This window comes from Chiloscyllium plagiosum, chromosome 30, assembly GCF_004010195.1.
Source record: "Chiloscyllium plagiosum isolate BGI_BamShark_2017 chromosome 30, ASM401019v2, whole genome shotgun sequence".
NCBI classification, from domain to species: Eukaryota; Metazoa; Chordata; class Chondrichthyes; order Orectolobiformes; family Hemiscylliidae; genus Chiloscyllium; species Chiloscyllium plagiosum.
The window spans coordinates 3,811,864-3,835,449 of record NC_057739.1 but is presented as its reverse complement, the minus strand read 5'-3'; the positions used below and the strand labels follow the sequence as shown (position 1 = coordinate 3,835,449).

The 23,586-nt window shown below is 40.7% G+C and overlaps 1 protein-coding gene across 3 annotated transcripts in view; it reads right to left on the bottom strand.

Annotated features, from left to right (window-relative positions):
• Window positions 1-23,586, bottom strand: part of LOC122564717 (lectin BRA-3-like) — a 122,940-nt gene that overhangs the window by 82,569 nt on the left and 16,785 nt on the right. For all 3 annotated transcript variants that reach the window (XM_043719840.1, XM_043719839.1, XM_043719841.1), the window contains exon 2: window positions 8,998-9,155. In XM_043719840.1, coding sequence (XP_043575775.1) covers window positions 8,998-9,155 — 158 coding nt within the window. The remainder of the gene's footprint in view (window positions 1-8,997; window positions 9,156-23,586) is intronic.

Here is a 23,586-nt window from a genome sequence, read left to right as displayed (position 1 = left end):
ATTACCTCCTTAAAAAATTCTAACAGATTTGTCAGGCATGACCTCCTCTTGAAAAAGTCACACTGACTCTGGAGTATTTTACCATGCACTTTCAAGTACACCACAATCTCATCCTTAATAATGGACTCAAAAACTTTACCAATGACTGAGGTCAGGCCTATAGCTACCAATCTTCTGCCTCCCTCCCTTCTTAAACATGGTGTTACATTAGTGATTTTCCAGTCCTCTGGGAACCTCCTTGACACCAGAAATGTTCTTGAAAGATCACCATCAATGCCTTTACAATATCCTCAGCTATTTCCTTCAAGGATACAGTCCATCTGGTCCAAGTGATTTGTCCAGCTTCAGAACTTTCAGCTTCCCCAGCACCCTCTCCTTAAATGATGGCCACCAAACTTACCACTGCCCCATGACTCTATTGAAGTTCTGGTATGGCATTGGTGTCTTCCACTATGAAAACTGATACAAAGTACCAATTCAGTTTGTCTGCCATTTCTTTGTTTCTCATTATTACTTCTCCAGTCAAATTTTCCAATGGTCCAATATTCATTTTTGCATCTCTCTTACCTCGTAACCTACTTTTATCTTACTGGCTGTCTTACTCTCATATTTCATCCTCTCCCACCTATTGCTTTTTTAGTTATGCCCTGTTGGTTTTTGAAGGCTTCCCAGACATCTGGCTTCCCACAAATCTTCACCACATTGTACGCCTTCTCTTTTGCTTTTACACTTTCCCTGGCTTCCCTTGTCAGCCATGGTTGACTGATCCTCCCCTTGGTATCTCTTCCTCCTTAGGATGATTTGGAACTGCCGCTGTTGGACTGGCATGGACAAAGTTAAAAATCATATAACACCACGTTATAGTCCAATAGGTTTATTTGGAAGTACTAGCTCTCGAGGCACTGCCTCTTCATCAAGTCGTTGTGCAGCAGGACCAGAAGACCCAGAATTTGCAATAATTCAAAATAAACCTGTTGGACTATAACCTGGTGTTGTGTGATTTTTAACTTTGTCCTTAGGATGAATCTCTGCTGTGCCTCCTGAATTACCCTCAGGAACTCCTGCCATAGTTGCTCCACTGTCTTCCCTCTTAGGCTCTCCTTCCAATCAACTCTGGTCAGCTCCTCATGTCATTGTAGTTAGCTTTACCAAATTGTAATATCATTACATCTGATTCAATCTTCTCCCCCTCAAACTGCAGGGTGAATTCTATCACATTATAGTTACTATCCCGAGGTGTTCCTTCACCTTCAGCTCCTTGAAAATCAAGTCTGCCTCATTACACATCACAAAATCCAGAACTGCATGTTCCCTATTGGGCTCTGCTGTAAGTTACTCCAAAAATAAATCTTGTATACATTCCACAAATTCATGAGATTTACTACCAACCTGATTTTCCTAGTCCATCTGCATTTTGAAAACCCCATGATTATTGCAAAAGTGCCTTTCTTAGATGCATTTTCTATCTCCTGATTATTTTCTTCTCCACAGCCTGACTACTGCTAGAAAGCCTATACACAATTCCCATCAAGGTCTTTTCCTTTGCAGTTCCTCAACTCTACCCACTATAAGCTTTCCAACTTTACTTTATTTCTTGCTACAGATTTAATTTCAATTCTTACCAATAAGGCAAATCCACCCATCTGCCTGTCCTTTAACATTTTCCATGCAACTCAACCCCAGCTATCTCACTCTGTACTGTAGTTTAAGGCCCTACATCAGCTCTAGTTACGTAATTTACACTGACTCTGGTCCCAGTATGATTTAGGTTGAACCTGTTCCACAGGAACAGCTCCCACCTTGCCCAGTATTGGTGCCAATGCCCCATGAATTCAAACCTGATTTTACATACCAATCTTTGTGACACACAATTACCTCTTTAATCTTGTTGACTCTGTCTGTGCCAATTTGTTTGTGGCTGAGGTAGTAATCCAGAGATTATTACTTTTTAAATTGTTTTCTGATTCAACCCCAACTGCTCATATTCCTTCAGAAGAACCTTTTTTTCTTTCCACCGACATCATTGGTACCAATGTGGACGACAACTGGAACTTTCTCATCCCATTCCAAATTCCTCTGCAGCCCAGATGAGATGCCCTGAACCCAGGCACAGGCAGGCAATACAGCCTTCAGGACTTCGATCCTGGCCACAGAGAACAGTATCTATTCCCTTTCCGTGCTATCTCAATTTCAACTACACTTCTCTTTTCTCCCCAATCTTGAATTGTTCCCTGTACGGTCAATTTGTTCATCCTCCCTACAGCCCACATGCTCATCTACACAGGGAGCAAGAATTTCAAAAACTGCTCAAGGTCAAGAGCTAGGGCTCCTTTAACACTACCTGCTAGATCTCTCCACCTGCCTCACACGCCCCTATCTGTCACATCCACCTTTCCCTGAGCATTAACTGAATTTTTCATTATTTTGATCGATTAGATTCTCTAAAGTATGGAAACAGGCCATTTGGCCCAACACGTCTACACCAACCCTCTGAAATGTAACCCACCCAGACCCACTCCCTTAACCTCTATTTACCCCTGAATAATGCACCTAACACTATGGGCAATTTAGTATACCCAATTTACCTGACTTGCACATCTTTAGATTGAGAGGGGAAACCAGAGCACCCGGAGAAAACCCACACAGATATGGGGAGTATGTGCAAGCTCCATACAGACAGTCACCAGGGAACTGAACCCGAGCACATGGCGCTGTGAGGCAGCAGTGCTAACCGCTGATCCACCGTGCCGCCCTAAATTGAAGACAGTTAATCTAAGGGATGTGACTGCCTCCTGACACACAGCCCTCAGGTAGCTCTTCCCCCTTCCAATGTGTCACAGTATTCAAAGCTTAGACTCCAGCCCATCAACCAACACTTGTTACTGATGCGGTCACTACGAAGCGCAATGGGGTCCACCAACTCCCACATCATCCAGTTTCATCGGCTGGCCTGACACCTCTACTTCAATTACTTAGTTCTTACTTTGGTGTTTAAAAATTTTGTATTGGTCTTTTAGTTTGTAGCAAGCAAATATTTCCCCTCTTTATTTTCAATCTGAAAATCGCCTATGTTAGATAGTTAAATTAGTAGCTACCACTAACAAATGAATTTACAGTGATGCCACTCTTCTGTGCTGGGCCCCTAATGCTGGGGTTCAATTTATTCTGTTTAAAGAAACCTTACAAATTATGAGCTAAAAAAAACAAGCAAAAAGCACCTCTTCCCATGTTGCCTCCAAATTACCCGAACAATATACTCCATTGGGATGTGTCTCAGCCTAGATGCGAACTCTCCTTCCTGAATGCATGAAGCTTATGAAGTATATGATTCACTCACATTCTGAATTCATGAAAAAGCACAAAAAAAAGCTTGCCTCAAGAGCTTGGAACAAGGGATACTTGGTCATGGATCAAACGTAACAAAATGCTATAAATTAAAGATAACTTTCCAGACACCATTATTACCATCCCAAAGTATGTCCTTTCCTACTACTACCAACAATCTGATTGTTATAGATGCATCTGCCCATGACAGCATTGGTAGGAGTGATCGTCATATAGTCATTGTTGAGAAAAAGTCTCATCTTCACATGGAGGATTTCATCCATCACACTGTGTATCATGAGTACCGTGCTAAACAGCACAGACTTTAAATGGATCTAACAAATTAAAACTGGGCATCGATGAGGCACACCAAATTGTATTTGACTGGCCTGTGACTTCTTGCCATGACATATCCTCTACTAACATTAACATCAAGCCCAGAAATTCAATGGAGATTCAATGCCTAGTTCAATGAAGAGATCAAGGAAGAGCACCAGGCATACCTAAAATTGAGATGCAAATCTGATGGAAGTGAAATAACAGGACTATGTCCATTTTAAGTAGTGGTAGCAGTGCACAATAGACATGGTGAAACTATCATTCAACTAAAAGATCGGATTCAACCTCTACACACCTGCGATATCTCGTTGTGAATGGTGGACAATTAAGCAACTCACTGGAGGCGGAAGCTCCACAATTATCCCTATTCTCAATGATGGCAGAGACCAGCACATCAGTACAAAAGGTAAGCCTGAATTATCTGCAGACCATCTTCAGCAAGAAGTGCCAAATGGATGAGCCATCTCAGTCTCGTCCTAAGGTCCCCATCATCACAACTGTCAGTCTTCAACCAATTTAGATTAGATTAGATTAGATTAGATTAGATTAGATTACAGTGTGGAAACAGGCCCTTCGGCCCAACAAGTCCACATCGACCCGCCGAAGCGAAACCCACCCATACCCCTACATTTACCCCTTACCTAACACTATGGGCAATTTAGTATGGCCAATTCACCTGACCCTGCACATCTTTGGACTGTGGGAGGAAACCGGAGCACCCGGAGGAAACCCACGCAGACACGGGGAGAACGTGCAAACTCCACACAGTCAGTCGCCTGAGGCGGGAATTGAACCCGGGTCTCTGGTGCTGTGAGGCAGCAGTGCTAACCACTGTGCCACCGTGCCGCCCACAATTTGTTTCACTCCATGTGATTCAAGAAATAGTTCAAGGCAGTAGATACCCCAAAGGCTGTGGATATTGACAATATTCCAGCAATATTACTGAAGACTTCTGTTCCAGAACTAGCCATACTCCAAATCAAACTACTGAAGTACAGTTACAGTGCTATCAGCTACCCAGTAATGTAGAACATTACTCACGTATGTCCTGTATCCTTAAAGCAGGACAAATCCAACCCGGCCATTTGCTGCCCCCATCAGTCTATTCTTGGTCATCAGCAGAGTGATGGAAAAGCTCGTTGACATTGAGTGGCACTTTCAAAACAATAATTTGTTCACAGATGCACGGTTTTGACTTTGCCAGGGCCATTTGGTCCCTGACCTCATTAAAGCATGACCCAAACAAGGACAAATTAGCTGAACACCAAAAGTGATGACACTGACTGCCCTTTCTATCAAGGCAGCATTTAAGTAAGAATGGCATCAAGGAGCTAAAGAAAAATTAAAATCAATAGGAATATAGGTGAAAACTCTATTAGTTGGAGACATATCTAGAACAAAGGTAGATGGTTGCAGTTGTTGAATGTCAATCGTATTAGCTTCATTTAAAAGGTTCCTCAGTTTGGTGCCCTAGGTGCAATGATCTTCAATTGCATCATTAAAGAGAGAAAACAGAGATTAACACAGAAACAGAGGCGCTTTGATTCAGTCCTGCAAGGGAGACTGTAGAGTTAAGTGCCGATGAGATTCAACGTAATTTGCAAATTGGATCCACAATTGATTGAGTGGCAGGAAGCAGGAGTTAAGGGTGCTTTCTGCCTGACATCTATTGGGGTCCCACAGAGGTTATTTTGGGGGAATTTGCTGCTTATACTTTATATGAATGATTTAGACTTGAATGTAGGAGGGGTGATCCGTAACTTCACAGAAGTTACAAAAATTGGTGGAATGGCAAATAGTGAGGATAGAAGCTGAGTTTCTACACTGTAGGGAATTTAATCTACAGATTATATGGACTGGTCAAATGGGCTGATCAGTGGCAAATTGATTTCAATCTGCATACATGTAAGGTACTTGGGCTGGACAAACAAGGCAAGGGAATACTTGATCAGAGGGATCTTGGTTTGCATGTGCATGGGTCCTATAAGGTATCAGGACAGATCGATAAAATGCTTAGGAAGGCATATGGTATACTTGTCTTTATTAGCCATGGTACAGAGTTTAAGTACAGGGAGGTTATGGGGGGGAAGGGGAAGCAGCCCCAAGTCGTGGTCCACATAGGCAACAACGAAATGGGTATGAAGAAAGGTGGGGATCTAAGGCAGAAATTCAGGGAGCTGGGATGGGAGCTGAGAGCTAGAACAAACAGAATTGTTATCTCTGGATTGTTGCCTGTACCGCGCGCTTGTGAAGTGAGGAAAAGGGAGAGAGCAGAGCTGAACATGTGGCTGCAGGGATGGTGCAGGAAGAAGGGTTTTGGATTCTTGGATAATTGGAGCTCTTTTTGGGGAAGGTGGGACCGCCAAAAACAGAATAGTCTGCAACTGAACCAAAGGGGTACCAATAACCTGGGGGGGGGGGGTTGAAACTGGACCTGACTGCCTGCAAATGTGGTAGAGGCAGAAACTCCCATAACACTTCAGGAGTATTTGGACATGCATTTGTGCTCCCATGGCATACAAAGTTATGGGATAACTGTTGGAAAATAGGATTAAAATAGTTAGGTGCTTGTTTTTGACTGGCACAGACATGATGAGTCAAATAGCCTTTTTCTGTGCTATGCATCTGTGAGTAAGGATAAGTGGGTCATTCTGACATCGGCAGGCTGTGACTGATGGGGTTTCACAAGTATCAGTACTTCAATCCTAGCTGTTCACAATATATATCAATGACTTTAAGATGGGAACCAAATGTAATATTTCCAAATTTGCAGACGGTACAAACTGGGAATGATGTTTGTTGAAGATGATGTTAAGTTAAATCAGGAATATTTGGGCAGGTTTAAGGAATGGGCAATAACATGACAAAATTTATATATCATGGAAAAATGGGAGGTTATCCACTTTGGTATGAGAAACAGGTGTTCAGAGTATTTCTTAAATGCTAAATGATTGGAAAGTGCAAATGTATAAAAGGGACCGAGGTCTCCTTGCTGATAGTCAAAATGACTTCACCTGACAAAGGAGGAGTACTCCAAAAGTTTGTGACTTCAAATAAACCTGTTGGACTATAACCTGGTGTCATGTGACCTCTGATTTTGTCCACCCTCGTCCACCTCCACATCCTTGCTGATAAGCAACTAAAAGGTAATATGCAGGTACAGCAAGGTATTAGGAAGACTAACATAATGCTTGCCTTTACTGCAACAAAATTTGATACATGAGTAGTGAAGTCTTGATTCAAGTGTTAAAAGCTTGGTTAGACTGCACCTGGAATACTGTGCAGTGTTGGTCTCCTTATCTCAGGATAGATATCACAATAGAGGGAATGCAATGAAAGTTCACCACACCTGTTCTTGGGATGGGACTGTCCGATGAAGAGGGATTGGGCAAACTGGGTCTGCATTCTCCAGAGTCAAAAAGTGTAATGCTGGAAAAGCACAGACAGACAGTCAGGCACCATCTGAGGTGCAGGACAGTCGACATTTTGAGCACAAGCTCTTCATCAGGAACATTCATGAAACGTCGACTCTCCTGCTCCTCGGATGCTGACTTACCAGCTGTGCTTTTCCAGCACCATACTTTTTGACTCTGATCTCCAGCATCTGCAGTCCTCACTTTCTCCTGCATTCTCTACACTTTCAATGAATGAGAGATAATCTAATTATAATTTACAAAATACTTAATAGAATAAAGGGATTGATCTCTTTCTCAGGGCAAAAATACTTCCTTACTACTACTCTTCCCAAACTCAACCATCCAACAGACAGGAAATAGATTGTGTCAGGAATTCCCTATGACAGCCAAGAATTCACATCCAAAATCCTTGATCAGCAAGACCAAGAATCAACCTGTTCCTGGTGCCATTTATCAGAGGTTTAGTCAAAACCCTTTATCCAGTTTCTCAGCTAAGGCACCTAGAAAAGCACGAGGATAGGTTGATAAAAATGATCAACATGGAAGATGTGGATAAGGAGAAAGCAGAATAGCAATAAGCATTAGACAAAAACAATAAAACACTAATTAATCTATATATTTATCTACTGTAGTATTAAGTTATAATTTTCATCTGATTAAGCATGTGAGGTATTAAATTCTATCATGTTTAGTTTTGGTCAGTTATAAAACACCTTTTGTAAGAAAGAACAGATACATGATCCAGATCTAAAATAAGATCACACATTAATGGGTTTATGACTATTTCTATGGGCCATTCTAACGTAAATACCAGTTGACACGTGAAAATGCTTTGAAATTAATAAAACATTTTATGCATGTACACAGGTGATTTTAAAATGATTTCGTTTTGTAACTTAAAGTATTAAACAGGCCTACTTTTAGGAGGTTTGTATGGTTACTTTCAGTTATAAGTATTTTGCTGTATCTTGCAATTTTACATTTTGCTATTTCAATATATTAACAAAGTGTGATTCTTAGCAATGTGCTTTGTTTTTTGAAGAAGAAAAAAAGTTGGTGTGTTGTTTTGAAAGTATCTTGGTAAATTTGTTACAGGGATCAGCATATATTATGAGTCAGCAACAGTTCTTTCAGTTAAACGATTTTGGCATGCTTTGGAATTTTCTAACATTTAGGTCATTTGGGACAATATTAACCATTAGGATTTGACATTATTTGTTCTCATACAGATGCACAAATTGCTCTGTTGGTGTCTCACTTGACATACCAAGGAGCAAATCAAGAGACATTAGGAAATGATATTAGTAAAATGACTATCACGTTCAAACAAACCAACCAGGAATGAGCACACATTAGTGTGCCAATCTGAAATTCTGTATTGTCTATGCATTGGCAAGCCATTCAGAGTTCAGGATACCTCTGATCAAGTGCTGGGGTAGTCGTTAGCAAATCTAGCTAAGCAGTGGTTCTGAGTAATTTGCTGCACAGTGAGAAAAATTGTAGACAGAAGAATAATTTCAATTAATACTTCATCTATATTCAATAGGAAATGGAGCAGTTATATTATCAGGACCAAGGAGAATGCCTGTCCATTGATTAGTTACTTTCAAGCCTTCTAAACATGGAAAGGATGGCTGGGTTACCAGGAACATGCAATAATACCAGAATTGCAAAATGTATAAATCTGTTTGAATTTTTGCCTCAAAAACTGGCTAAATTATTATTTTCAATAATTCACCAATTTTACAACTTTACTGCTGTTAAAGCAATAACGTAAAATATAAACTCTAATTATTATCATTATATAGCACTTTTAATGCAAGATTGATTTTATTGTATGACAGTTGGTAGGTGTTAAAATTACTACAATGCAGATTATTACAACTAATATTGAAATTCTACTTCTGACCATTATTACCTTTTCATCTAAACTGTCCAAGTACACTAAGTCAGTACCTCTATAAGCTCTGCAGATATTTAGTGCTCTTTCCCAAGTAGCTGTTAAAGATGGTTTCCAAAGATAACAGTGATCATTCCTCATATACCAGTCACGATTCCCAGGACAATTAATACCATCTACATAAACAAAAGGTAAACATGATTAAGACTAAATTAGATTTTTAAGATTATTGTTAGATTATTGGTAGTAAAGGAAATGGATCAATAGTGAGTAACTGGAATCGAGGACCTGAGCATCACAACATCACAGCTGACATAACCGATTTGAGGAGCTGAAGACTAACTGCAACTCCAATCATGTCATTACGTTATAATATTAATGATAAATCACAGCTACTTTTGCTTCAAGGAAATATATTATTTATATATTTTTGTTAAGATACGCAAGTCTTCCTTACATTATTTTGTCATAATATCCATTTTTCTGTTTTCATGGCTGCTGTTGTGAAAGATAATAGTGAGCAATTGTAACATTTTAGCCATAAGATATTTGTTCTTGTCTTGGAACAAAAGTGGGACTTGCTGTTGAAGATCTAGACCCCAGGAGGGGCCTCTCGGTTCAGAGACCGGTCAAGAGAATCACTAGGAGTACAGTCTATTTCAGCAAGGTTTACCTGTTTATTACAATGCTGGGCACAAGTTTGTCCAGCAACACAGAGGTTAACAGATTCTGTGTTCCTTGGAGAAACTGCACAATTGAATTTGAACAATAAGCAATTTTATATATTTCTTAAAAGACAGTACAACCTTAATTACAAAGGAAAATCAATGAAATGTAATAAGGTGACATAATATACAGCAGGTTAATCCAATGATATTTCCTGGGAAACAACATTATCGTCTCATATTTGTGGTTCAAAGTTAGTCAAGGTGGTCAGTTAATGTCTTATGATTCATTTTATGAAGACTTAATTGTCTGCTTTATCTTTTTAAATTCAGCTAACTCAGCAAAGCTGGAATGCAGCTTCCAACCATTTTAGCACAGTATTAATCCTGAAGCCATTTTGTTATGTTACTTTATATTGAAAAGTCAGTTTGTGGTTAATAAAAGCTCGCATAGATTTGTTGCTCCTGACAACAGCCTAAATCCAGATTTTAGATCCTCATTTACCCGCTTTGGTCATTCTATGACCACACTATAAATGTGAGGGCACAGATCAGATTAATCCAATTGAATGGCTGCCAAAGATTGCCATACTATCTCCTCCTCTGGGCAGGGACCGGGGCAGGCAATGGCATTTCCTCATCTTCGTCTAAGTGGAGAGGAAGCATTTTCTGGGTGGAACCAATGCTGTCAATAGAAGCTAATATTTGAGCAATAATACACTTAACAATAGCAATGCCAACAAAAAGACCAACTAAAACAATAGCAGCATACATAACCATATTGATCAGCCAGTTTTACCATGAGCCAAAACCCCAATCTCCCCATCCAGCACCTTCAAAACCTTCGTTATAAAATATCGTGATACTTTCTTTTTCATCGAGCAATTTAGGTATTAATTTAGACAACGCCAATCCAACCAAATCGGGGTTTCTTGAGTCTAAGGAGGTCACTGCCCTCTCTCTCTTTTTAAACGGAGTTCCCAACTCCAGAAATCCTCTCTTTAAAAACATGGAGGTCCAAACTAAGTAATATTCAAAAGAAATGTTATGTCTAGCAAACGCTTTAGAAGCGTTCCATACTGCTTCATTGGGATTCGGGAAGGGAAAAAGGGTCAAAGAGTCTTTTGCCGAAACCAAATATTCTATTGTGACTTTGGAGAAACAAATTGTTAGTGAAAGATAACATTTCCCCTTTTTCTCTTTTTCAGTGTGACCTATTTGAATGGGGGCAAGGCTCACCAGGGTCGCCCATAGCACAACTGGAATCAAACTGGCACACAACACCTTGACAGTGTAAAGACCATTTAGACTTGTTCTGTAAATGAACTGTTCAATCTTTTTGATGCAGTTGACCACTGCAACAGTCAGTCATTCTTGGTAACATTCAGTCTCTCAGCACACAAGGACATTTTTCAGCATAGTTGGTAACAGCCTCTGGTTCTCAGGATCGCACAGGTAAACTGTCCCTTCTTGTGTACCAATGCTGGCAATGGCAGGTCCACACAGCAAGGCAAGTTCAATCTTCATCATCTCCCCCTTTGCAAGAACCCAGGCGGAATGCACAGCAACCTTATCAGCAGTTGGGGTGGTGAGGAGGACCTGGAAGGTCCTCCTTCCCAACGAGGTTGGAGGCGGAGTGTCCACTGTAATAAAGTATATACTATTTCCCCCTTGCCCAACTGTATACAAAATAATCAATTAATATAGGCAGTCGCAAAGAAGGAACACAAACTTGTCCAGTAGGGGTCATCCACATTCTGATTTGAGTATCGAGGGAGTACCTTATTTGAGGCCATAGTTTGTGTTCTTCAGCAGTGGCTTCCTCCGTGATTTCTGTACCTTCCCCAGGTCTGGCATACCTGCCCGTTTACGTGTCTAACCGGGTTTTGCTGGGGGACCAGAAGTTTGGGGTGTAAGGCTGCTGCATCTACTTGCCCACTACTTTAGAAACAGTATCAGTTTCTTTGGCATGAGCTAAGCATCTTGATAATTGCCACATTGTTTGGACAAAACTGCATTACTATAATGCTGCCCCTTGGGGGTTAAAAATCTTCAATGTTCCCACAGGCTCTGAAATTGTGTATCATACTAAAAGCACAATGAAGAGTCAATGTATATTAGTAGATTTTCCTTTTACTAGGACAAAAGCAAGTCAATTCCCCATGTTAGCTCCAAGTTGCATTAAAGACACATCACTCCCCAGTGGCCACATTTCAACGGTTAAAGCAACGGCCAGACATTTGTCCCTGGGTGATTTTGTTGTCTTGTTCCCAGTCTCAAAGGTGAAATGCTGAGGCCTGCCTATTCCCATTTTCAGGGTCCCCTCGGGAAAAAGATTGCTCCGCAGTGGTCACTAGGTGGGCCCTTGAGGTAGGTTCCGCCCCCAGTGGGTACCCTGGTTCCAATCAATCCTATCAGGGCTGGCATACGACATTTGGGATCGTGCGTCGTGGTTCAGTCTGGTTCTGGCCATCACAATAGAAAACCACCGCTCACCTCATTTACAAGTGGAAATTCCTGGACTGCTTCATACTGCTGGTACAGATCATGTCAGTGACTCCAGGTGGAAAACATTGCAAAAGCATAGGGTTAAACAAAGGTAATTGAACTTCTTGATTATTGTTCAATTGCATATCACTTCCGTCAGACAGATAGCCACATATTTCAGTCTAGTAACACAAGCCATTCGTATTCAGGCTACTCCCAGAATTTTACTGCATTTACATTTGTATCACCCTTGGACATATTAAGCAAATTGGTCCGGTTTGGTCTTGCAGTCAGGGGCATGTTTCATTAACATAACTCTAATTCCCAGGATGGGACCCGGTTTAGGATGGCGCAGGTCACTCATACCTATGATAACCAGCTATGAAGACTGGATGCTTCATTTTCAAAAGAAGGAAAGGTTTGCAATAAGTGGGTGTTTTAAATTAAGGGTTGGGACAATCAGGAGATATTAGGGCTCAGTGAGAATCTAGGAACAAAATCACCATCCTCAAAAAGGGTCAGTATGCCAGACATAGATTCTACTAGGAATCCCAAGCCTAAAGTTCTTTATTTTGCAGTATTGTTGCCTTAACCCTGTTTATATTTTCCTCAACCTTAGTGACCTTACAGTGTTTCTCATGTCCCTTTTATTTTTCATATACCCATTCACAGTCACCTCCCAACTCTTGGGAGTTCCTGCTGCTATAGATAGGTCTATCCCCCAATCACATGCAGAATTTCTTCAACTGGCCAGTAAGGTAGCTTTCCATTCTTTAGTTAACAACGAATTAATGCAGCTATACTTCAAATTAATCATGAGGCAATGAAACAGGTCACTGACAATGTGTAAAAGAATAAAACCAAGCAATCCTGCCTATTAATTTTGATTGTGAGATTCAGGCTAATACAATTGACTATGAAAAATAATAAATAAATTATTTGTAATTCAGGAGGTGGGAACCGAACAAGTGACTAAGACATTTTAAAAGTCATCAATATAAATTGGAAATTCTTTTATTCAGTATTCAATATTTAAAACATAAAATGTATAGTTTTCAACTTTGAAATCCACTATAATTACCCAGTTCTAGTCCCTTAATTTAAAACCAAAATTAGGTTCCTTAAGTGGTCCTGACCAGTCAATGCTCATTTACAGTGCCATAGATCGTGAAATGACTGCAACTGCTTTAAAAGGTCTTGTCTACTCAGATGATAAAAAAAAACTTCTAATGCATGAATAATGGTGGAATCCAAGGACACAGATATTAACCATAGGGTATTAATTTTGTTACATGATTTATCACAACCTAATGTTAAACTGAAACTTCAATTGTCATTGAGGGAGGGGACTGACACATCATAATCACTAATGAAACACAGCAGCGTTAAAATTAAGTGGAAGCAAACGAGTCTCAAACAGAAAAGAGGTTATAATGTTGTCTTCCTCCATATTAAACGGAGTTGAAATTGAATAAGGTTGGCTTTCATGTAAGGATAAAAGAGATTAGTTAGAAACTGACAGTAGGGCAGTCTGTAAGAAGAACATCAGTTAATATTTCATTTCATAATCAATGAAGGATCCTTAACTTTAAAAGAAATCATGTTAAATTTCCAAAATGCAAATCAGTTTCAAAACAGTCCAGGACCTTGAGCTCCAGGGAACAAAACACCAACATTCAATCACCAACAAACAAATGTGCATTCAAACCGAATCACAAAGGGTAAAACTTTCTACAAGCTGTAGGGCTTTCTGTCTGTCTTTCTCACATACACACACACACACTTTCCAGCCTTCTTCATATCTCAGTTTTCAGCTTTTGTTTAGTCCTTTCTTGTAAGGGTAATGAGGCCCTCACATTCCAGAACAGTCAACGTTAGGGAGTTTAGTTTCATAAATCCTGGCTGTGGCACATAAGTTCTTAACCAAGTGTGCAAAATTTAAATACCTCTCATCCGTTCCATTTGCAATTCTAACAATATTTTCAAGGCAAGTTTTTCGAGCCCCTGCATTCGCCCACAACCCAGGGGAAATACAATGGAGTCTTTACTAGTTGCCCAATGTGTCCTGTATGCCAAATTCATTAAAGTCTGGATATCCTGAAGCGGGCAATTATAATTACAGCAGATTTGTACTAGCCAATTAAAACTAATGTTGGGTAATGAATGGATCGGGGCATCTTGAAGCATGATGTGAACCTCAGCGTGGGTCCAGGGCTTATCAAATGGGGTTGTGCCTGTCATAACCCTGGGGCAAGCAAATTCTCTATTACTAATTTTTTAAATCTTAAGATGCTTTCAGCAGATTATGCACATTTGTATGGACCCTAGGACCCTGTTGAGTACTCATACTAGTATCTTGTGGCTGAGTAGCAAGAATTGTATCAGCATTTCTAACAGCAGTTTTGTCCCTAGCCAGCTTTCTATTTTTTTTAAACACAACAAACGCATCAACCACCCTCCATATTTCATAAACAAAGATAAAAAACACCAAAATGGAGAGAGAAAAAACAAAAAGCAGCAAAGCAAGACAAGCCAAGCCGAACAGATACGACAGAAATAAACTCGACATAAAACTTCCAGAAATCAACAGCCTGACAACGAGCAACAAGACTAATGATTTCTGCAGAACATTCCCGACATTCTAAAAGCCTGACAGTTTCATTATAGCATATTGCGATACTTCTTTAATTCACAGAACAATTTAAGTATCAACTAAAACAACGCCAATCCGACCGAATGTTATTGCTCTCTTTTGTTCCTCACAGGACCCCGCCAGATCTCATTTATCTCTTTTTCTTATTTTACCGAGACCGCTCCTTTACGAGCTGGACTGAGATGATAGACAGCAAGGGGTCAGGTCAATCACTACTTGAATGAGACGAAAACCAGACGGACATGAAAAAAACTCACGTCTGGGTGGCCGATTCCTCAACACTCAAAAGTGAAGGACTCAAGGCTCTTTTACCACTGTCCACAATCTGTCCGTGCCGTATCCGAGTCACAGGCATCATATGAGGGTCTCGACTCCCAGGAGGGGCTTCTCAGTATCGAGGTCGGTCAAAAGAATCACTCGGGAGTACGGTCTATTTCAGCAAGGTTTACCTGTTTATTACAACGCCGGGCACAAGTTTGTCCAGCAACAGAGGTTAACAGATTCTGTGTTCCTTGGAGAAACTGCGCAATTGAATTTGAACAATAAGCAATTTTATATATTTCTTAAAAGACAGTACAACCTTAATTATAAAGGAAAACCAACGAAATGTAATAAAGTGACATAATGGGCAGCAGGTTCATTCAATCCTGGGAAACCGTATTGTCTTACGCACATTATCGTCTCATACTGGTTGTTCAAGGTTAGTCAGGGTGGTCAGTTAAATTCATTTTATGAAGACTTCATTGTCTGTTTTATCTTTTTTAATTCAGCTAGCTCAGCAAAGCAGAAATGCAGCTTCCAACCATTTTAGCACAGTGTTAATCCTGAAGCCATTTTGTTATGTTACTTTATATTGAAAAGCCATTTTGTGATTAATAAAAGCTTGCATTGATTTGTTGCTCCTGAGGCTCCATGCGTCTAAAGTGCTACTGTTAGCTGGCTCAGTGTAGCCCATATGAAATTATTTGGTTACTCCATGTCGCTAGGCTTTTGAGGATTGGAGAGGCCCTGGGGAATTATCAGCCTCGTGGAGTTTAAAGGAAGTTGTCTGTTGAGTAGATAGCTAGCAGCTGGATAAGGGAAAACATGTAAACAGTGGCAGTTCACTGAAGGTGTTGGTGAAAAAGCTAGAGACATGCTGCTAAGTAGGTGCTTGTAAAGTCTGAAGAATCCTGGAGAACCCAGTCTCTGAAAAAAGTATTTAACTACCAGGACTGAAGAGTCAGTCAAACAGCCTGGGTCAGAGGGGGTTTGAGGAAGTTCAGAGGCTACATGTTCAAATCTGAACATCTGATATCTCTTGTGAGGGAAATAATGTTACAATGAAATTTGTTGGTGCACAGTATCATTAAAATCTGGATGAGTTACTGAAAAATCCATCATTATAGTGTGGAAACAGGCCTTCGGCCCAACAAGTCCACACCAATCCTCCAAAGAGTAACCCACCCAGACCCATTCCCATACCCTATATTTACCGCTGACTAATGCACCTAACACTATGGGCAATTTAGTATGGCCAATTCACTTGACCTGTACATCTTTGGCTTGTGGGAGGAAGCTAAAGTACCTGGAGGAAACCCACGCAGACACAGGGAGAATGTGCAAACTCCACACAGACAGTAACCCAAAGCGTGAATCGAACCTGGGTCCCTGGCGCTGTGAGGCAGCAGTGCTATCCATTGAGCCACTGTGCCCTCCCATCTTGATGACGTCTGTTCAACCATGGTGTGTCTGTTAACTAGTAGCTACTTCATCAATTCTGGATTTTAGAGAATAGGTTTCATGTACATATAGTAGACTGCATTACTTTCTAACTTTCAGTAGCAAAATTTATTTTGCTTGTTCAAGACTGTGGAATCTTGTGATTTTATAATCTTTGTAAGTACCTGGAATTTCAAACTTTGTCTACTTTAAGTAAAAATGGTAATCATCCCTAATCAGAAAATAACATTACTTGGCAGTATGACTATTCTTACCATTCCTTTGTAATATAAACTCATGATCTCTGACAATTACACAATAGCTATGAATAGAATAATGAGACGGCAAAGTAACTTTGGAGAAGCCTGGCATAATCATCTGTGTTGAAAGCTACAGACAGATCAAACAGGATGTGGAGGGCAGTTTACTTATGTTATAGTTACATTGCATACTTCAACAAAACAGCAATTGCTGAAGAAACTCAGCAGGTCTAGCAACATCTGTGGAGAGAACGCAAAGTTAACTTTGAGTCCAGTGACCCTTCTTCAAAATTGATAGTAGCTAGGAAAAGGGGATATATGCTGAAGTGGGGTGTGTGAAAGGAGTGAGTGAATAGGTGGAGATAGAGCCCACAGAGTGAGAAAGACAGTTAGGTAAACAAGGGGATGGATTAAAGTATGCCAGGAAGAAAGAAAAGCTGAAAATGGGGATCAGAAAGTGGTGAAAATGAGTTGGCTGTGCTGAAAGCAGTCCATATTATGACAGGACCTGGGATGTGAGGTTGGGAAAAGGACATAAAAGTGGTGTTCAGGTTCTAAAATTATTGAATATGATATTGAGTACTGAAGGCTGAAGCATTCCTAAGCAGAAAATGAGAAGCTGTTCTTCCAGCTTGTGCTGAGCCTCACTGGAGGAGTGGTGCAGGTTTGGTCAGGGAACATTCATGTTGAAATGGCAGGCAATTAGAAACTTGGTGTCATTTTGAAGACAGATCATAAGTGTTCTGCACAGCAGTCATCCAGTCTGCCTTTTATCTTCGTAATTTGGAGGAAACCACATTGTGAACAATGAATACAGCAGACTTGATTGAGTGAAGTGCAAGTAAATCTCTTGCTTCACCTGGAAGGTGTGTTTGGAGCCTTGGATAGTGAGAAGGGAGGAAGTAAATAGTCAAGTGTTGCACATTCTGCAATTGCATGAGAAGGTGCGGTGGGGATATAGGGAGGTGCTGGGAGTGGAGAAGGAGTGGAGTCTGCAAAATGATGACAAAGGGGGAGAACGGTATGTTTCTGGTGGTGGCAGAATTGGTGGCTTATGATCCTTTAGATGCTGGTGGGTGGGAATTAAGGAGCAGAGGCACCCTAAGTGTATTGTGGGAGGGAAGAGAAGGGGTTAGAGCAGTAGTGTGGGAAAGGCATTAAAGATAGCTGAGGACCTTGTCCAATACAGTTGTGGAAAAAGGAGACTATTTCTGAAGACCCCTTGCGGAAGGTGGCATCATCAGAACAAGTGCAACAGAGATGAAGGAACTTGAAGAATGGAATGGTGTCTTTACAAGAAGCATGATGTTAGGATTATTAGTCCAGGTAACAGTGGAAATCAGTGGATATTAGTGGTCAGCCTATCCCAGAAATGGGAACAAAGATGTTGAGAAAGAAAGGGAGGAGTCAGAGATGGACCAGGTGAAGTTGAAAGCAGGGAGGAAATTGGAAGCAAAATTGATAAATTTCTCCAATTCTGAGCAAAAGAAGGAAAAGTGATATGGATGAAGTAATCAATTTTCTGCAGAAATATTTGTGGGGAGGGACCAGAGTAGAATTGGATCAAGGAATGTTCTTTGTAGCCCAAAAATGGACAGGGATAATTGGGGCTCATGGCCTCATCCTTACTCCGAAGTGAGTGAGAAGAGTTCAAAGGAAAACTTGTTCAAAGTGAGGGTGAGCTTGTCCAGATGGAGGAGGGTGGTGTAGGATGGAGATACTTCAGGCATTCTTTCCAGGAAGAAGCAAAGAGCCCTAGCATCATTCTGATGTAAAGGGATTGCATATCCATGGTGAAAAGGTGCAAGGCTGATGTCCATGACTGGAAATTCTGAAACTGATGTAAAGCCTCAGAAGAATTGGACATGATAAATGAAAAGGAATTGGTCAAGGCAAGAAAAAAAATGACATATCAAGGTAGGAGATCGTAAGGCATCTCCTATTCTGTGAGGCAGGAATAGGCAGAAATAATTAATCTCCCTGGGCAGTCCTGTTTGTGAATGTTGGGAAGGAGTAGAAGTAGGTTGTAAGGGGTTGGAGGACTGTCAGCTCAGAGGCAGGGGGCAAGGAGTGCACCACCACATAAGATGACATTAGTGACCATTGTGGGAACAATAGCCTGTTGTTTGATGGTAGGGTCATGGTCCAGGGGAGATAGGAACAGATGCAACGTGGAGATCATATGCCAGATTCAGCAGCACCATCCCTGTTGGCAAACTTGATTACAAAGTCAGGAGAGGCAGGGGGCAAGGAGTGCACCACCACATAAGATGACATTAGTGACCATTGTGGGAACAATAGCCTGTTGTTTGATGGTAGGGTCATGGTCCAGGGGAGAGAGGAACAGATGCAACATGGAGGTCATATACCAGATACAGCAGCACCATCCCTGTTGGCAAACTTGATTACAAAGTCAGGTTTGTATCTAAGAGCATGGAGTGTAGTCAGTTCAGGGAGAGATAAGTTCAAATATGTGAGAGGCAGATAAATAAAGACAACAAATGTCACATCAACAGTTCTCAGTGAACAGGCAGAGTGCAAGTAAAAGACCAGAGGGAGGGATCCAGGGGAAGGGAGTGTATTGAAGATGGGTGAAGGGGTCTGTGCAATAGGGAGAGGATCCTTGTCCAAAGAAATTGGCAAGGAGGCAAAGGAAGAAGAGTTCAATGTCATATTGTGCCCAAAGATCATTGGGTTTAGGTGGGGAGGAATACAGAAGGATAAAACTAAGACTTTGCTGAGTACAAAACATTCAGCAGAGCACAGGTCAAGAGGGATAGTAAATATCTGACAAGGGGTGGGGTTAGGTGAAGAGATGGAGACAAAGGGAAGGGAAGGGAGGAATGTCCCAGAAAGGCATGGGTCCAACTGAGTTCTTACAGTGGAAGATAGCACTGAGTATGGATCAGCTGTCTGGGTGTTGCAGAGCCCCCACAACCATGCCTGTCCCCCTCCCCCAACCATTACCACCTTCAGCATATAATCTCCCTTTTTACTAGCTACGATCAGTTCTGAAGAAAGGTCACTGGACTTGGTGTACAAGAATATCCAGATTCCTTTGTACACTCACATTTCCCAATATATTACAATTTAAGTAATACTCTGCCTTTTCTCTTTGTTACAAAGTCGAAAGAGTGTATGGTGACTTTAAGATAGAAAGTGTTTTCTGAATTTAAAGTACAGCCACAGCGAAGAGACCGGCTATTCCAAAACATATACATGTGACAATTGGCTGTTAAATGGATACCAGAGTTTAGGTTGCTGTTTTGACAATAATTCAAATTTTAACCAATTAATTTAAATTACGCCCAGGATATGAAAACGCAATTGAGTTTGAATTTATTGTATTGACAGCATTGGACCAATGAGGGAGAATGATTTTGGGGGTATAAAACAAGAGCATTTTGAAATCTCAGAAGGCACTATCAAAAGGTATCTTATCCTGTAAAAGCAGTAAAAAGAAGACGATCCAGAGAGAATTCAGCAGAATCAGAAGGACGGAAGGAGGACAGCATGAGAGACTGTATGGACTTGGAGAAATTAAGTTACTGTAATGTTTAATAATTGTGTTCACTGTTGGGAAAATAAATTGTTATTTTTCTTTAAACAGTGGAAGTTAGGAGTCTCCTTTCACTCACTAACACTTTTTGCAGATTACAAGGCGAAGCGAGCTTTTCTGGGTGGTTGGTTTTAATTAAGAGGGGGTTCAACCTCTGCTTACAAAAATGTATAACTTCAAATTTGTCCATGCAATATCATATCTGCTATCTGTTGCCCATACACTCAAATTGTCTAGATTAGAGTGGTGCTATAAAAGCACAGCCGGTTAGGCAGCTTCCGAGGAGCAGGAAAATCGACGTCCTGACGAAGGGCTTTTGCCCGAAACATCGACTTTCCTGCTTCTCGGATGTGCTTTTCCAGTACCACTCTAATCTCGACTCTGATTTCCAGCATCTGCAGTCCTCACTTTCGCCTACTCAATTTGTCTAGACTGTTCTGAAACCTCCTTGCATCCTCTTCACAACCTTACCCAGTTTGTGTCAACAGCAAACTTGGTTACACTGTAGTTGGCTCTGTCATCCATTTGTATACCTCATGGATACCAGGGACACAAACAGGGATCCCCGTTATATACTACTCACCCAGAAAAAGATGGCACTGGCACTAGTAATCCTGGGAGATCCCAGCAATGGCCACTATTTCTACCTATGGTAAGTTGAAAAATACAATGAATGGGATGCCACAGTCGCATATGCGTAGTTAATGAGGGGAGTTTGAGAGGACAACATAAGAAAACTCGCTAAGGCTCACAGAGAGAAACTCTCCAGGAAACTCACCAAAAAAAACACTTCACCAATTTCTGGTAACATTCAGCTCATTAGTTCCAAATCAGGATGGTGTCTGACTTGGAGGGGAACTTACAGGTGATGGTTTCCCAAGTATTTGCTCCTCTTGTTCTTCTCAGAGATAAAGGGCTGAACATGCTGTCGAAGGAGCCTTACTCTATCACTGCAAAGGATCTAGTGGATGACACACACTATTGCCATTGTGTATTGGTAGTGAAAGAAGTGAATAGTGAAGGTGGTGGATGAGGAGCGAAAAAAAAAGCCAACCACTTTGTTTTGAATGGTGTTAAGCTTCTTAACTATCATTTAAGTTGCACTCATCCAGGCAAGTAAACAGTACTCCATTACATTTCTGACTTTTGCCTTGCGGACAGGCATTGGAGATAGAGGGTGAGAGTTGGTTGCCACAGAATTCTTGATCTCTGATCTACTCTTGGACCAGTGATAGTCCTTGGCGTCTAGTTTTACATGTGGATAAATCAGTAAAAACTTCAGGATAACATATATGTTTTGTTAATTGCTCTCTCCACCTATCCTGCCACATTCAATGAGCAATGCACTTACACACCTCTTGCTCTTGCCCTCCATTCAGAATTGTACTCCTTATTTTATATGGTTTTTCCACCAAAGTGCATCACCTCACATTTTTCTGCATTGAACCTGCTATCTCACTGCCCACTCGACCAACCTGTTGACGTCATTTTGAAATTCTACACTGTCTTCGATCCAGGCAAGTAAACAGTACTCCATTACATTTCTGACTTTTGCCTTGCGGACAGGCATTGGAGATAGAGGGTGAGAGTTGGTTGCCACAGAATTCTTGATCTCTGATCTACTCTTGGACCAGTGATAGTCCTTGGCGTCTAGTTTTACATGTGGATAAATCAGTAAAAACTTCAGGATAACATATATGTTTTGTTAATTGCTCTCTCCACCTATCCTGCCACATTCAATGAGCAATGTACTTACACACCTCTTGCTCTTGCCCTCCATTCAGAATTGTACTTCTTATTTTATATGGTTTTTCCACCAAAGTGCATCACCTCACATTTTTCTGCATTGAACCTGCTACCTCACTGCCCACTCGACCAACCTGTTGACGTCATTTTGAAATTCTACACTGTCTTCGTTGGTTTACAGCAATTCCAAATTTTGTATCATCCACAAAATTTGAAATTATTACTATTTATGTCAGGACAAGCAAGAGTTTCAATCTCGACTCTGGTTAAATCTTATCTGCAATATTACATTCAGTTCTGGGCATGACGCTTTAAGAAGGCTATATTGTTCTTTTGGGGTGTAATGTGGATGCAACATAATTCTAACAAAGCGAAAAGGATTGAAATTACAAACCTGCTACAAACCTTGCTCCGTCTGAAAAATATCCATTTACTACTAATCACCATTTCCTATCTCTTGGCTAATTTTGCAGCCCAGTCATTATTGTACATTCTATTTCATGAACTATACTCACAAATGTGAAAAGCTGTATCGAATGAAGTCCACGTACACTCCAACAGTGCTAACCTATCGACCCTCTTGGTTACCCCTTCAAAAAACCTCCAGGAAGTTAGCTAAGCATGATTTAGGCATGTGTAGGTTATGTGCATTAGTCAGGGAAATGTAGAGTAATAGGGTAGGGGAATGGTATGAGTGGGTTACCTTTCGGAGGGTTGGTGTAAACTTGTTGGGCCAAATGGCCTGTTTCCAAGCTGTAGGGATTCTATGATTAACCCCATTTTATCCTGAACAATTGATTCCAGAATTTTTCTCACAACTGAAATTATTCTGGTCTGTAAATGCTGAGCTTATCCTTAAACTGTTTTTTGTATAAGAAGGAGTCTTCAAACCCTTCTCTTGTATCTGTAGGAAGGATGATACATTATGGCCAATGCCCTTTCAGATTCCACTGTCACTTCCTTCAATACCCTTAAAATGCATCTCACCATTGTCCATGTGCCTTGTCAACTTTAATTATCAACAGCCACGTCTTTCCTGGTCAATTCTGCACCCCTTTAATGGCACAGTTTTTGTCTCTTGCACTAGTACCTGGGTACCATCTAACACCTCTGTAAAGACAGATACAATGTATTAATTTAATGCCACAGCCATGCCTTCCAGCATCCATGCATAAATCACCTTTTTGGTCCCTAATCTGTAGTATTCTTTTTACCGCTCATTTACTAATTGCATGCTGATAGACTTTCGGTCTCCTGTGTATTTTGGCTTCCAGTTTTTGTCCCCCTTGAAAGAGTGTGCCTTTTTATTTTTGTGCTTTTAAAAACTGTCGATTGAAATTAGAAAGGATTGTTTTAAATCCAGTGTTTTTAAAGGATTGATGCATGGTTCAGAAAACAAGTAACCTGACACGCATGACAAATGTCTAAATAGCTATTTGAACAAACAGTTATTGTAGAGTGGTTTTAGATAAAGTGAAGCCAAAGTATCACGTACAGATGGAGCTTTGGTTGGGAATAAGAAGTTGATTAATCTAT